At 40.7% G+C, this 16032-nt stretch overlaps 1 protein-coding gene across 18 annotated transcripts in view; it reads right to left on the reverse strand.

Moving 5' to 3' along the window:
• LOC116841638 (calcium/calmodulin-dependent protein kinase type II alpha chain) overlaps positions 1-16032 on the reverse strand; it is a 143819-nt gene that overhangs the window by 98767 nt on the left and 29020 nt on the right. For all 18 annotated transcript variants that reach the window (XM_032809819.1, XM_032809816.1, XM_032809824.1 and 15 more), the window contains exon 2: positions 10136-10230. In XM_032809819.1, the coding sequence (XP_032665710.1) occupies positions 10136-10230 (95 nt within the window). The remainder of the gene's footprint in view (positions 1-10135; positions 10231-16032) is intronic.

The raw sequence follows: 16032 nt of genomic DNA on the forward strand, positions 1-16032 counted from the left end.
CTCTCTCTCTCTCTCTCTCTCTCTCTCTCTCTCTCTCTCTCTGTCTCGTGGAAAACAAAACGTTCCGGGTTTGCATGTTCTGTTATAACTTGAGAAAGAGAGAGAGAGAGAGAATATTAGAAATATTAAGATTAAAATTTGTATGTTATCTACATGGTTCTTAGATTATAATATCATTATCCGGCTTTGTCCAGGTGATCTGGAAATTAAGTAATTCTATTGCTTTCTTGGAAATCCGAAAACATTTAGAGATACAAAACGAAAATTTTACTTGTAACCAACTTCGAAAAGAAATTTTTAGTAAGTAATTAAAAAATACGAAATAAAAACAAACTTTTTTCTTAATTATTCGTCTCCAAAATATGTAAAAAGTATAAAATAATTTTAAATAATATTTCTGTGTACTAGCAATCCTATTTCAATATTCTAACGATACTAGTAGTCAGCTAGTGAAAAAACTAAATTAGATACATAACCTAATTATAAATATAACTGTAGAAAGATAAATAATAAAAAAATATATGATTATTGATTTTTTTTCAATCACTCAGATTTTTGCATCAACTTTTAATGATACGGTATTACTTTTAATATACTTTTAATGATACGGACAGGATAGAAATATTTATATATATATATATAGGAATATTTATCAAAAATTATTTTATACTCTTTAGAATCTTTGAGGTTTTTGAAGGCAGTTAATTTTTTTATAAGTATCTCCTCCTCGATGACAATGTTGCTATAATATCGTCGGAAACAAAATGAGAACGCGATTTTAGATAGGGTTGTGTGTGTATACACACTAACACACACACACACGCGCGCGCGCGCGCGCGTGTGTATTTATTTATAAAAATTTATTGTAATCGTACAAATGCACTCTGACAATAAATATAAAACGTGATCGCGTCGATTCGAGGGACGAGCTGTTTGCCGTATACCCGATATGACAGTCGAGCAAAATCGGTCGAAATTTCAGAGGAGAGACGAATAAAAATGGGAATGCGAAAAAACAAGTGGAAACGACGGATGCCAAGCGCGTGTGCCGGCACGAGACACGGTTTGGCCTCCTCGTGATTCTCTTTGTGGTCCAAAGCCGCGAATTGGAAATTCAAATGACCGCACTGCCGGCGAAATTCTGAACGTTCCACCGCTCGATTAATTATTCGCCACGTCCAGAGCAACGAATGCGAACGTCGTACGAACGAGTTTCCAACAAAAAATTTCTACAATAACTCTCAGCTCGGACAAAAAAATTCTCACCCAATTGATCGGTCTTGCGATCACGAAAAAAAAAATGCTCGAGGCTCGTAATGATTCGTAATGGTGTGTCCAGCTCGAATTCGGCCCCGTCTCGATTGTTTACTATAACTACTTTGTAACGTCGAGTTTCCTCGTGCACGCGCTCTTTATCCTTCGCACATAAATTACCTCCGACACAATTTTCCTCATTCCCGCTTTTCGTAACGTCGCATCTTTGCGTACGAGATTGTTTGTGAGATAAATGACCGACCGTCGGTGCAAAATTCAGACTAACGAGAAAGAAAGAAAAAAACAAAAGTGATTTCATTGAACGGAAAGGTAAACCGAAACGCGCAAAAAAAAATAGATGATAATATCGCGAAATAAACGGTAGCTCATCCGCAGTTTGTTATAAATCGTCGATCCGTGTGCTTTTAATTGGGCCGCTCTCTCTCTTCGCGTTTGTCCGTGAGTGTGCATCAATTCGCGAATGCCAATTAATTCAGCATCGATCACGTGAGGTCGTCATCGTGAGGATGAGCGCGACGCGCCAACCACGCGGAACCAATAAAATAACCTTTCGCCTCTCCTCGGAATTAAACTTGAATAATTTCAAGTGCAAAAAGCGACCCCGCACGTGCGCCGCAAAGAGAGAAAAGAAATCTCACCCTCGGGGGAATGTAAGCAAAGGAGGTGAGGGAAGTGAGACAAGGCGGTATAAGGAGCACATTCGGTCTCAAAACCGGAAATGACAGGAAATGACTGTCAAGCGAGCGAATTCGCGAGAAAATCGAGGGGCTTCCTCTCCCGTCTTTCCAACCGTTCCCTCTTTCTCCTCCTCTTTCCCCCATCATAATAATTAGCTCACTATGTACCCTCCCGCGTTCCCAGGCGAACTTTATCTGCTGTGCGGAGCGTGTACGCCATATTGCAGAGGCCACGGCCTCCGTTGGGTCAAGAGGTTACTGGAGCAAGGTCGCGGTCTGAGTTGAATCGTACGAGCGAACGATTCTTACCGAAGGCGAGAGAACGAAAAAGATGGAGAGAGCGACATGTACACATACACACCCACACACGTGCGCCCGCGCGCACGTAGAGGGAGAAGGAGAGAAGGAAAGAGAGAAGGAAAAGAGGCTGCAGAAGAAGTAGAAGAAGAAAGAAGAGAATAGAGGAGTCCTCTTTTACTCTGCCACCTTTTTACTTTTTACTCTCACGTCGGAGAGGCGCTGCCGAAGATAGATTTATCTAGCCGCATCGCGCGTCCGCAGAAAATGGCTATAAATTGAATGAGAGAGGAAGGAAGTGGAGGACGGAAACGAGCGCGTCGGCTCCGGCAGGAAATTATGCAATTCCGAAAGCTCGCATCGCCGGCGAAGATGAGATGCGCGCTTCTCTCGCTGATGTTCTCTTTCACGTTCTCTCTCTCTCTCTTTCTCTCTCTCTCTCTCTCTCTCTCTCTCTCTCTCTCTCTCTCTCTCTCTTAATGCATACTTGCGTACAAAATTGAATCTTGATCAGACCAACTGATCGGAAGATAATACTCGCGTACGATATACTGTATCGTTATGGTTTTAACCACGTCGGACATATTTCGCAGTCACTTTTGTCGTAAAAGCACGTGTGAAGCATAGATGAAAATACAGCGAGCATTACCGTAGATCGAACGTTATAAATGAAACAATGCGGGATAAGCAGTCTGAAGTAAAAGGAGGATCTTTCGATCATGTCGAACGTTTATCACACACTATAACATCACATATTCTCGCGCCATAAATGTATAATGGACACGACAACATGAAACACAAGGTTGGAGACATGAAAAATTCACTCCTGAATATTTCGGGCCAATTCGCAAAGGTGCGTCTCGAGTCTTTATCGACCATGCAAGTGATTTTGTACATGATCGAAATTTGCGATTCTTCCAAGCCATGATTCTACATTGGAATATTTGTATTTAAAGACCAAACCAATAAAAATATCCATATTTAACAGTGTTATTGATATCCAGTCTTGATACTTTTAACTTAAATACGATCAACACGATGACTCGTACTCACCCCCGCAAAATTCGCCTCTCGTGCCTTTTAACCTCCGAGTGATTTTTCTTTCTCTATTCACTTTATCTTCCGACGTGAAATTGCTCCTTCTCAGCGGGATTCGCGGAAACATCGTGCAACCGCGTCGTCCTGACGGTATTGTGCCGACTCGTAGGTGTTATTAGATAAAAGAGCTAATTCAGATAGCCGCGACGAGAGAAGAGGAAAAGACGTTTCTCCGCGCTGGGTCGAGGCACAAAGCCAACCGTGATTCGTGCGCCTGAATGGCCCAGAAAGTTAAATCGCCCGTCCCTCTCCGCTTTTTCTTCGTCCTTTTGTCTTTATTTTCGTGAGGATTCTCGCATCGCTGTTCTCAAGGCGGCACGCGACCCTCGAGAATTCCTATCGACGTCCGAGTTCTGAAGACACGGTCGCGCTGTTTGATGGCGGGTTACACGATGCTGTCCCGAAACGATTAATCTCGTGCGCTCAGAAACGGATGGAACTCTCGCGACTATTATTCTTTCACGACTCTCCACCGAGATACAAACTAAAAGATAAAGTTCCGTTACAACTTTGGGAATACGTGCGTTATCGCGCCTCGCTCGGGACGGTCGTGGCCGAACTTTTCGTGCAGTAGGAGGAGTGAAAAGACGGGAAAAATCTTATAGAAAATTGCCGAAATGTCATCGCCGGGGCGCAACACGATTTTACTTCGCAGAGATTCGCGCGAAATTCGAAGCTGTAACATATTCAAGTCGCAAAGCAACGCTCATTTTCCTTTCCCGCTCATTCGCTTATGGCGCCATTCCGTTCACGTATCGCAACCGTTCCAATGTTTCACAGTGTTCGAATATCGCGTTACGTTCAACACCGACGCGACTTCTTTCGCGGCAGTTAACCGCAATGCGTTTACATGCATATGAGACGACAGCATTCACGTCGAGCGTGAATTAGAATAGCGTGTTAGATATCATTTGCATCGTAATATACCAGGATCGAGTAAATGGAACAATAGCGCATTAATCGAGTCGTTACGTGTAATTACTTGAATTTTACGTTTGAATTCTCACTTTGCGTGCATTCCCTTTAAAATTGCGAATTAGATCACTAGAATTCCTCTAGTCAGAAAAGACTGAAATGCACGCTTTTCTCTCACTCACTCACTTTTCTTTCTCCTTACAAATAATATCCTAATTCTCTGAGGGAATCTATAGATGACTTTTCGCGTCAGCGAAAATTTACGGCGTTCCCAAACGTCGTAAATTGCAGTTTTGCAGAACAGCGAGTACCGCGCGTGCAGGATAACGATAGCCACTTCGGGAAAGTTACTCCTTGCAACGCACGAATGACGACGAGGGAGGAGCACGCGTTAATTCATTCGCGTATATTTGGTACACGGCAAATCGCTAATTCGCCAGCTCGCGAGGTAAGTCGTATGTGGAGAGATAAGAAGAGGGGTTTAATACGCGTTCGATTATATCGCGCGCGCGCGCGCGCGCGCGTGTGGCGCCGCTCAAAAGCGCACTGCCTCTTTGGCGAGAGGTAAGCGCGGGCGCGATCGAATTTCAAAAGAGGCCAGTATGTATTTTCTGGGCCAACGATCGCACCGCGAGCGTGCATGCGCGCTTGTACTGGTCCCGTAGGAATGCGCTGGCAGATTGTCAACGTCGCGCGTCGCTCGTTGTTTTTAGACGCGTACGCGCGCTAACACTTTCCGCAATTCCGCGATCGATTGTGAGATATGGCGAAAAAACACATTGCGTAAACCGCAGTAGTTTGTCGTAATTAATTCTCCATGTGTACACGCAATGTTGGATCTGTGAAACACGAAGGAATATTCGATCGCTTACCAACTTTTGTGGAAAATCCGGAAAATTTTCAAAACAGTGCAAATCCGATTTTATTGCGCTACTATTTTATAGCTGAGAGTGTTTTTATATGTCTGAAATAAAGGTGGAATAAAAATATTGATTTTCAACAAAGTTGTGGTAGTTGTGCGGGTCGGACAGATTGTACTGTACGTAAAAATGTGTTTAGTATATGGAGAGGATTAAAAAATCATAATTTACTTTTATACTTTTACTGCACGAACGAAAAATTATGTCACCTGCAATGTGATTCGCTTGAATCGAAATCGCGCGGAAGGGTGTTGATTGATATTTTGCAATATTAACGTAAAATTCACGTAAAATTAATCGCAAAGAATCGGTTTTCTAATGGTCTACAGCTCTTTGTCTCTGTTTTTTTTCTAGCTTAAGATTTAAGTCCGAAAGGGAGACAAAGAAATAAGAAGCAAAGAGCGTAACAGAAGCGGAAGAGTCTCGGAATGCAATTTGTTTGATATCTCTACGACTCTTTTCTATCGCTAGCTATTGGAACTACCGACGAATTGTTTGGAGGGAACCGAGGAGACAAAGTTGCGCGATGCTCGTTCGCTTCGGTCGACGCGCCACTAGGGAAGGCTGAGGTTGTCAAGTCTGCGACGTGAGAACGCGCTACAATATGGTACAATGTGGTACAATGTGGTACAATGTAGTACAATGTGGTACACACGTATCGTCGACGGCAAAGCACCTGACACCGTCTTTTAAAAGTTCCAACTCTTCGAACATTTATACCTCGACGAAAAATCGACACACGAACGTGAAACAAACACGTCATTCTTCTCGACGTCTCGCGCCGCGCATGTCGCGTATACCCCTGCCGTGTTTGCGTGTATGATTGTGTTGGGCATATTAACTGATGAAAATTTTCTTTGACTAAAATAATCGGCAAATCAATAATCAAAATTAATCAATCGTCATATACGTAATCACGAATAATGCAATCGGTGTGTAATCAATCACACACAAAAGTTTGATTGGTAATTAATTCAACAATAATTCAGTAATTAATTTCATCGATTCGAAATTATTTGTGACTTTATATATGACGATTAATTAATTTTAATTATTAATTTGCCGATTATTTTAGTCAAAGAAAATTTTTCCAACATTGAATTACGACATATGTATATCGCGTTGCAGGAAATACCATAATAATATATCTCGATTCGAAAGTTTTTATCGTACAAAGTACGAAGTGGCTAAGTCACCATGTAATTCGTCATTCTTCGTAACATTGTTAGATTTGAATTATCATCCGATAATAATAATTCAATATCGAGCTAATGCTTGAAAATTTATTTGTAACATATAAAATTTACTTCTGTGAGAAGAAACTTTATATCCCGCAAATAAATTTTCAAAAATTCTTGTTTCAGTGTACCGAACCGAAAATCTTACACGTAGTGATGATCTAGGTGTCATGGGCCGATTCTAAAGTCCTAAAATGGATAGCGTCTTTACTCAGATACGAAAAGGAGGAAAAGATACTTGTGTATTAATGGTAAATAACAAATTGAAGTAATAATGTTGCAGGCCCCGACATTTTCCGCGATCGTGCAATTGCGCGAAAGAGACTGCATGAAGACACGAAAGCAACTCCTTTGCAATGGAAATTTACGATGACGATTCAGACGCTCGTTGGCTCGGAAACGTTTCAGACGTTTCTGGAGAGACACTCGAGAGAGAGAGAGAGAGAGAGAGAGAGAGAGAGAGAGAGACTTTCGTGTTTTCGACCTAGCATGCCTACTATATATATGCCTACATATTTATGCCATGTTAAAGAAAGCGGGAAACAGTCTGTCTTTACATCCGTCCCGAACGAGCGAAACGAGCGTCTCTTCATCTCTCGGACGCAATATTTCAGGCCCTAACTTGAAATGAGACTGAAAGACGCCTTTTAGCTAAGATCCCTCTTGTTTAAAAACTTAATTTCATATAGACATTTGTCCACTAAAAAGTTCATACACTTTACAAAATATACTCGTAATATATTAATAACAATAAACATCTCATTTTCGGCATATAAATTTTTCAATCTCAATCGGAATAAAAGTAATAATATAAAAAAAGAATCCAATTCACGAGAGTCACATGCGCCGAGAAATAAGGAGATTACTCGCTAATAACGTACTTACGATATGTCCTAACACGCCGCTATGTTCCCACTCCCGACATTTATTTTCGGGCGAGACTCACTTTCAACAAATAAAATATACGTAAAACGCGATATCGATCGATGCTTTAATGGCGGTTGCTCGGCGCAGAAAGATGGCTGCGCTTCTACAACGACGCCATCTGTAAACTCCTCAGGTGTCTTACCATTCGATAGATCGATAGCCATATTCGTTTCTAGCTCAGTATTTCTCATCACTGTTAATCAATTCAGAAAACACGTTCCCGCTTTTTGGATTAATCAACAGTCATGAGAAATGCATACTCAAGTACGGATGCAACTGATCGAAAACTTTTAGTATCTATCCATAGTGAGGTACCACACGTAAAACTGAGTGTGCAGATGAGCCAATCACATATTTATGAAACTATTTGTTTATGTGTTGAAATATGCTGTTTATGCAAATTGTTGATATGAGTTATTATTATTTATTATTATATGAATTATTATAATTTACTCGAATGTCTTTCTATTTGTGAATTTGTCAAACAGGAAACTTGTATAATATGTCATACCTCGAAATGCTTAATACGATGTATTACTAACCGCGTACCGTCTTCTTCTTGCTTCTTAGTTTCTCGAGCTACTTCCATCCTGCTTCCGGCCGCTCTCTCTCTCTGTCGTGACACGATTCGAGCGGAGAAATGCGTGTTAATCAACGCGATATGTTAATTAACGAAAGCCGGTGGGAATTATAAGCAACGCATTGATACACGTGTCGTAATATGTGTGTCGACTCGAGACGTAATGTTTTGATGAGTTTAATGTTCGGAATGTGTTTCAGTATAATGTTAGGATTGTTGTGATCTCTCGCTCAGAGTCGCTCAGTGACGATTGTAGATAACGTAACCGTTTTTGCCCATTGTTTGGTACTCTCAAGCGTCGCGCATTTGCTCACGACCGAGTCTATATTGATGCGTTGTTTCACTTTGACAATCCCGTCGGGTGACTGAAATATCGCGTCTACTATCGATATATTTATGATATTACTATTGATATATTTCGCTTCTCCTCGATGTACTCCGCGTTAAGTAACACGTCGATCGGCTCGTATCGATAGCGAGTGTCAGTGAGTGTTCTGTGTGACGGAACAGCCAGGAGCAGAATGCTGAATCGGAAAGCTAGGACGAAGAACGTAGGACGGAGGGACGCAGACACAAATGTGTCAAATTACTTATTATATTTATTACCAGGGTTGGGAAGTGACGAGTTACTTGTAACGTCGTTACCGTTACTTTTTTTCGGTAACTATAATGGTAACGTAGTTACATTTATCCAGTAACAGTAACAATTAATTCGTTACTCTAATAGTTATTTTTTTGTTTTAAATCTATTAAATTCGGTCTATATATAAGCCAGTAGCAATAAGCAAAATGACCAATCATAGTCCATCCTCAATCTGGCAGATTGCAATTATGACTGTGATTGTGATCATGTGATTGGTCACTTTACTTATGTCTTAAGCCTCTGTCTTGGTCCTTGTACTGGATGTGATTAGCGACGAGCGATATATTCCGTAGCGATATATTTTTATAACATAAAAAAGCTGCGCAACGATGCCTACCGATCCGACAGTTGTCGGTAAGCGTGTACGGAATAGTATCCCAGCGCGATGCACGACGAGCGATATCTAATTAGATATATCTCAGATATACATATATCAGATATATCTATATCTCAATTTATTCTATCTCATATTTATATTCCACGATATAAATCTTTCTCTCCCCCCCTTTCTCGTCCATTTTCCCTTATCAAACTCATAATTAGTCTTATTTTAGCATTTAACAAAGTAACGAAAAAGTAACGATTCGTTACTTTTTAAATAACGGTAACTGTAACGAGTTACTTTTTAAAATTTGTAACAAATAACTGTAACGAGTTACATTTTAGAGAAAATAACGGTAACGATAACGAGTTACTTTTATAAAGTAACGTTACCAACCCTGCTTATTACACATAGAATCTTTTCGATTTTAACAGACTTTTGACAAACTTCGCCAAGAATAAGAAAATTTAGAACCCAGCCCGACATTTATAGACCGTCATTATTTGTGAATCAAAACCTCATAAATTTCCGATTATTTATCAGATTGTACTGATTACAACTGATTATATTATATTGATACAACAATATCGACTTAATATCGACTTAAATTTATTTAGATATAGACTTATGATTGATGAATACGAGCCTGTAGTTAATCATCACGACAGAGCAATACGTCCTAGCAATGTTGCATCCCGAGATTCGCATTGTCGCAAAATTCTCAAGAGTTTCTTTCGTAAGTCCAATTCCTGATAATTAATGATAATTCTGTTTATATTTATGAACGGGTATTTATGAGCCAAGGTGGCGCGCTGTGTGTGCACATTTTACGGTGAAACTACCCATGACAAATAACCAGTTATCGATTTCAAATCTATCAAGCATCGTCTAATAATAATGACTCATCGATTTCGAAATCATCCCCGGATACGTTTGCTTATAAATAACCCTCCTCCCCTCCCTCGTGAATCCTGTTTGCGCAAACAATATAGATATATATATATATATATATATATGCAAGATCTTCAAGATCAAAAAAATTAGCTCAAAGTTTAACACCTCATCTAACATGTATCATGTAATATTATACAAGGGAATGCGCATTGACCGCTAAACACATGTAAACTCAAATACATCTATGTACATGCATTATATCGATTCCGTACCTATTGGGTATTTTTACGGTAATTATATTCTCCCGCGAACAAAATTCCGAAGAATAGATTGGATGATCTTTACTTACCTCTGTTCGAGAGCTTCTTGGTGTTTATAATTTTTGCAGCGAACTCGTGACCGGTGCTCTTTTGCACGCATCGTCGAACCACAGAGAAGGCACCTCTGAAACAGTCGCAAACACATCCGTTATTACGTTGCAACGTTATTATTATTCGGCAGGTTGATACAATATGCATGCAACCCCGCGGTGCACAATGCAGATTAAAATGTAACATCATATATAATAAATGAATTTCGAAGTCTTCTCGCTAATTTATCGCATCGAAACCGCCGCGGGATATCCGAAAATAGAAAGCCCAGAGAGCTTGCAAAATTACGAGTCGCGTTAGTCCAATGTTGTGGGCGAAATACCTAAGCGCCGTCTATTTAGTTATATAGCCCGTAAAATATCAACAACGACACGATGAGAGATGATTTTTCGAAATTGCTCATAGAAAGGAGAGGCGGGCATCGTGAAAAATCTCACGAGTCTTGGCGTATCCTTTAAAATTACTTCAAAATAACGTCACATAAGATAATCAGAATACAATAATGTATTCTGCTTTTGGTGTAAAAATACTATATTAATGGTACATGCAGCTTTAAATTAATGACATTGCATTAATTACGTCAAAATAACTGTACTTCACCACCGCGCAGCAAATCTTTTCTTCCACCAACGTTTTCAACGTTGGAAATATCTTCGGCAAGCACATTTGTTCTACAGGATGATCGGAATCTCTTCGTTTAATATATATTAAAGGGTTATTTTCATTATGCAACATATTGAGCGAAACTTGGTAATTACCGGTGATATCTACAGTTAATCGGTATTTCGTCAATAATAGTTGCGCCTGTATGTCGGCAAATATTTAATATTCGATCTCAACGGCGCATTAGCATTTCGCTGGATAAAATCGCTGTTACGAAATATAAGCCTGTCATTAGAAACGTTAGCACTTGAACCAACATTTCGCAGACCTCTGCGCTTGAGAATATCACAAGAGGTCTATCTTTAATCGCATTATATCAACAAAAAGTGAAATATTTAGATAATCCTGACTGTAGTTTACGTTAGGCGGTAACTAAGTGCGCTTAATACTTTTTGTTAAATTTGCACGATTTTTTCTTTCCGCGATTAAAACAAGGCGAGGACAATTCTGATATTCTGCGGTAAACTTTATAAAAGAAAAATAGAGCAAACGATATATTTTAAAGGAGTTCGAAATAAACTTTGCCGATATTCTTCAATGCAATCCCTTCGTACATATATCCAAAGATATCTCTCTCTCTCCCTCTCCCTCTCTCTCTTTTACATGTGTAAAATATATATGACGCAAAATAATGATATGTATTACACGAGAAACAATATTATAATTTTTTTTTCTTTATAGAAATTCTGTTAATTCTTTCAATTTTATTATGTTTTTAGTAGAGTGTCTCAAGTCAGAATTAGGACGCTATCCGCCAGGAAGTGAGAGAGAAGCTGCAACGTGCTTCAGTCACTTCAGTCTTACAGTTTCTGCTGTAAATGGCACGTACGAAATGTAAAGAGAATCAATTACTGACTAAGAATGTGGATCTATTCCTCGGTTACAAAATCCTATGGTAACTTTTGCCACAAAATTCTCTCCGTGAATACAATCGTCGTGTAACAATCTGAGCGAAAGGGCGAAAAATATCGGAGTCTCCTCGAGCCGAGAGTACATTCTCGATTTAACGTGCTTCTCTGATTTGCGGCGGATCTGAATAGTAATAACGTCGCACCAGCTTGGCCAGATCGATTCTACGATTCTACGAGATTTACACCTCCGCGTGCCTAAAAATAAATCCGTAATGATCACGAATGCGGCACAGTGACGTCAGGAGTATTCGTTGAGCATTCTCGGGATAAAAAGCCGTGTTGGTAACTCGCGGCGGCGATTATCCCCGAGCACAGTCCGAGGCAGCGGTCCTTCCCCAGAATTCATAGTCGCGTATATCCGGCGCGTCTCTAGCTACTACCGGGAACTAAACTTTCTCGATTATCCACCCCGGTGCGCCCTAGCGTACGCCTATATATGGAAAACCGCGTGCGCGGTTATATATGGAAAACTTCGGTTGCTAAAGTTTCCATGAGTGTTCTGTAGCGCCGTCAATCAAGGCGACAGATTAGCGACTACAGATTGCCCATTGAACGAACATTCGCCAAAAGATCTAAATTGCCATTTCTCTGCAAACGCGCGCGCGACAGAGAGGGGAGAGGCGTCCGGAATTCGTGCAAAAAATCTGCCGCGTTATCACGCAGCCCGACATTCGCCGCTCGGCACTCTCCATCATCGTAATTGTGACAAAGAGATATCGTTCCGCGAAATGGCGAAATGGAGAAGAGCTCGAAGGGTATTACACTGCTTCTCTGCCTTTCAAAAAGAAAAAAAAAAAAAGAAAAAAAAAGAGAAATCGCCAACCTGGAAATTCAAAGTAGATAAAAAAATGCATTCTTTACAGACGCGCAATGACAAAAATGAATGGGCGGCGGGTGCCGTAATTGACTGATGATGCTGAAACCACCGTCATAGCGTAATGAACCGCTCGAACTCGAGTAATAAATCGTAATCAATTTTTTACCAACTAACTAAATTCACACATTCGCTCGCAGGTACGAGACACCTCATCCCTCTGGTGAAAATTTTCCGACGCGATTGCGTCAAGTAAAAATTATATTTACTTTGCAAAGATGGTAAAATCTGGCACGATTTATTTTTTCTACTTTCACGTTTGACATTCCATTGCTACGTGAACGTGTTACGTGCGCCGCACATGTTATACATTTCATTTCGCGGTATACCATTTCCCCTCCGTTATCATTATGTCACACATTACGTTATTGTGCAATGCCATGCGGAACAAGAGAGAGCTCGCCGATCGAAAGACCGCGTTCTTATAACGTGCGGCCGCGAATATAAAAGGAAAAAAGAGCGAAAAGAGTGGGATGTAAAAAAAAAAGACCGGTGTTGACAGCTCGTCGTACGAGCCGACGTGTCGCTGTCAGCCGTTGCTTTCTTGCCGGGCCGAGGTACGGACAGGTAGGCGGTAAGAAACTGTCGGCGGCACGTCTGTAATTGGCTTCGAATCTGGTAAGAAGGGTGACAACTCGGCCGCAACCTATCATGACGGAAGGGAGGAAAGCTACCAATGAAATTGCAGGACTCGGTATGTCGCCGTCGGATAATTGACAGAATTTATTGCCATGCCGATCCCTTTCGCTTACGTGGAAATCGTGGTCGTTACTGCACTCGGAACTGCGCGTCCTGTTAAAGTTTTACTGGGGACGTCGCGATGAGTAAGAAAATGTCTCAAGGACCTTCCACGCTTTTTATACGCGCTATCGCGCTCTTTATGTGAAATTTCGGTGCGACAGTAAAATGCGAAGTAGTCGGTTAAGATCGGAGTTTGTCTGGTAGGGCGTCACGATGGCGGTCGCGATATTCGGTACGAAATGTAGTAAATACCATAAACTTGTATTTGTACATCCAATCTCTCTTCCGGGCTGATTTTAGGCAAACAAGAGGAACGCGTCGTTGCGCAGTATCCAGATAAAGAGATATACGTAAATTTGGCAGTAACTTTACTAGTCGACTGGCAAAAGATGCATCCCTTATGAGTAGTTCATATGTCACTCATACTTTATTACATAGAATGACGAAATAAAAATATGAGAAAAGTATGAGAAAAATGATAAAAATTTGCTCTCTCTCTCAAAATAATGTCGTGCATAAGAAAATGAACAAAAAATGTAACAAGAAAATTTGAGTAAATACTTGAGTAAATTTTTTGCACAGATATAGCACAGAATTTGCATCATTGTGTGATGTAAATTTAATAGTTAGTTCGATATATTATATTTGCCTTATCAGTGTAATTGAAATAATTGTAAAGTTAACATTCATCAAACAATAATGATTATGACAGTTTCATGTATATGCTCTTTTCGACTAAATTTCACAAACCGATTTCAAAAAGAACGAGATGTTCTCTCTCTAGCTCTCTCTCTCTCTCTCTCTCTCTCTCTCTCTCTCTCTCTCTCTCTCTCGATCTATCTATCTATCTATCTATCTACTTATCTACCTATCTCTTTTGCCAATACCGTGTTTGGATTAAAAATTTGATACGCGAAACCTTCAGCGGGGAAAGGCAGAGGATGAGAGAAGTGAGATTAACTTTGCCGCGGGGTGTGGAAATAGCCGAAGGCGTCGGCGCCGTTGCAACCCGCGATGCGATGCGACGCGACGCGACGCTCCTCGACTCTCCGCGGAGCGTCGCGACGCACGCCGCTCGGTCTGCCCGGAGGAAAAAGGGCGAGGCGGGTGCTTGGCTCGTTTCCATGACGACCAATCATTACCGGAGATTGTGCCACCAGCTACTCGCCGCCGCCGCCGCCGCCGCCGCCGCCACCACCGCCGCGTCGCGTACCCATCAACCCTCTTCCGCACTCCGTCTATACTCCGACGCTTTTCTAACCCCCGTGTGGTAGCTTTTCCGCTCACGTGCTTTTTACGAGATTATACCAGCGAAGCACGACGATTATTTAATGTCACGCTCCCACTCTCACGCATGCTGTCCTTTCGTCGACGCGTTAGTCGGTCACAATCGAGTACGCGCGGATTTACGCAGGATATCGGCGCTCTCGAATATCTGTCCGTCGGTTATCAAATATCGAGCGGAGATCTCGCGCCGCTGATGTGATAAAAACCAGATAAACTTTCATGATTATCACAACGGTGAGACACACAATCGATGATGGAAATTTTGCAATTCTGTCAATTACATTTATAAAGTAAATATATTGTGTATTTAATAAATTATTGAATTTATATTATATGCAATATATAATATAAAGTTTTTGTTGTATTAATGCAGCTACAAATTTATTAAAAGTTACACTTGAAGATTTTCATATTACATTTATTATGACATATTGTATTGCGGGCAAACTGGTTATTTTTTTCGTATTTCCTTCGTTCTGTTTTAACATTACATGTGAATAAATATGAATGCAATATGACTTATCTGGTCATTAAAGACTCAACGTTACTAAAGTTTGGTATACTTAAAGTTATTTATGTACATCAATACATCGGCGAAGAATTAATCTCGTTAAATGCGTATTTTTATTTCCTCTTCAAAATAGGTCACGCACACACCGATATCCCCGCATTATAGTTTAGATAGTTCTTACTTTCCGACTATGATATATATCGCTCTAATTATATATTTTGTCGTAATTTCAATTATCGTAATCTTAATCGCCTTTTGCCGCGAGTTTGCGTTGTTGACGTTTGTAGTACGGTGCAGCCGTGTACAGAAATCTTTGTGACGTTAAATTAATTATAATTAACATACATGGTTAATAAAAATAATGACAGAGTATATACAGAGTGTACAGCAATATTCGAGCTTAATTATTCAGCCTATTAACGAAATTAGAATCGACTTTGCATCAGGGAAAATTTCGTCGAGCGGTCGCTATCTGTTGCAACTTGTTAATATTCAATGTGCGACGCGCTTGGCGAGTGATCGACTTGGCGGAAGGTCGGGCGGAGGGATGCAGTTTACTAAAACGAGCAACTGCGACGCGGTTCTCACTGCCAGTAACATGCGACAGATGGTGCATAATTGACAAAAGTTTGCGTTAAATACGAGAGCGTCATTATATCGTCGCGAACGTAAAGCGCCGAACGGCGATCGTACCTTCCAAGCGTGGGCTGGGCGAAATGTGACGATAAAATAATAAAAACGTCGGATCAAAAAATTCTCAGATGCAAGCAGGTGTAGCACGGGGACCCGAAAAATGTGCGTACATTCAATGTAACATGACGTAAAATTGCGTCACAACTTCATCTCTCTCTCTCTCTCTCTCTCTCTCTCTCTCTCTCTCTCTCTCTC

The sequence above is a fragment of the Odontomachus brunneus genome, unplaced genomic scaffold (genome assembly GCF_010583005.1).
Source record: "Odontomachus brunneus isolate Ranch 3 - 2012 unplaced genomic scaffold, Obru_v1 Obru_scaffold_017, whole genome shotgun sequence".
Lineage (NCBI taxonomy): Eukaryota > Metazoa > Arthropoda > Insecta > Hymenoptera > Formicidae > Odontomachus > Odontomachus brunneus.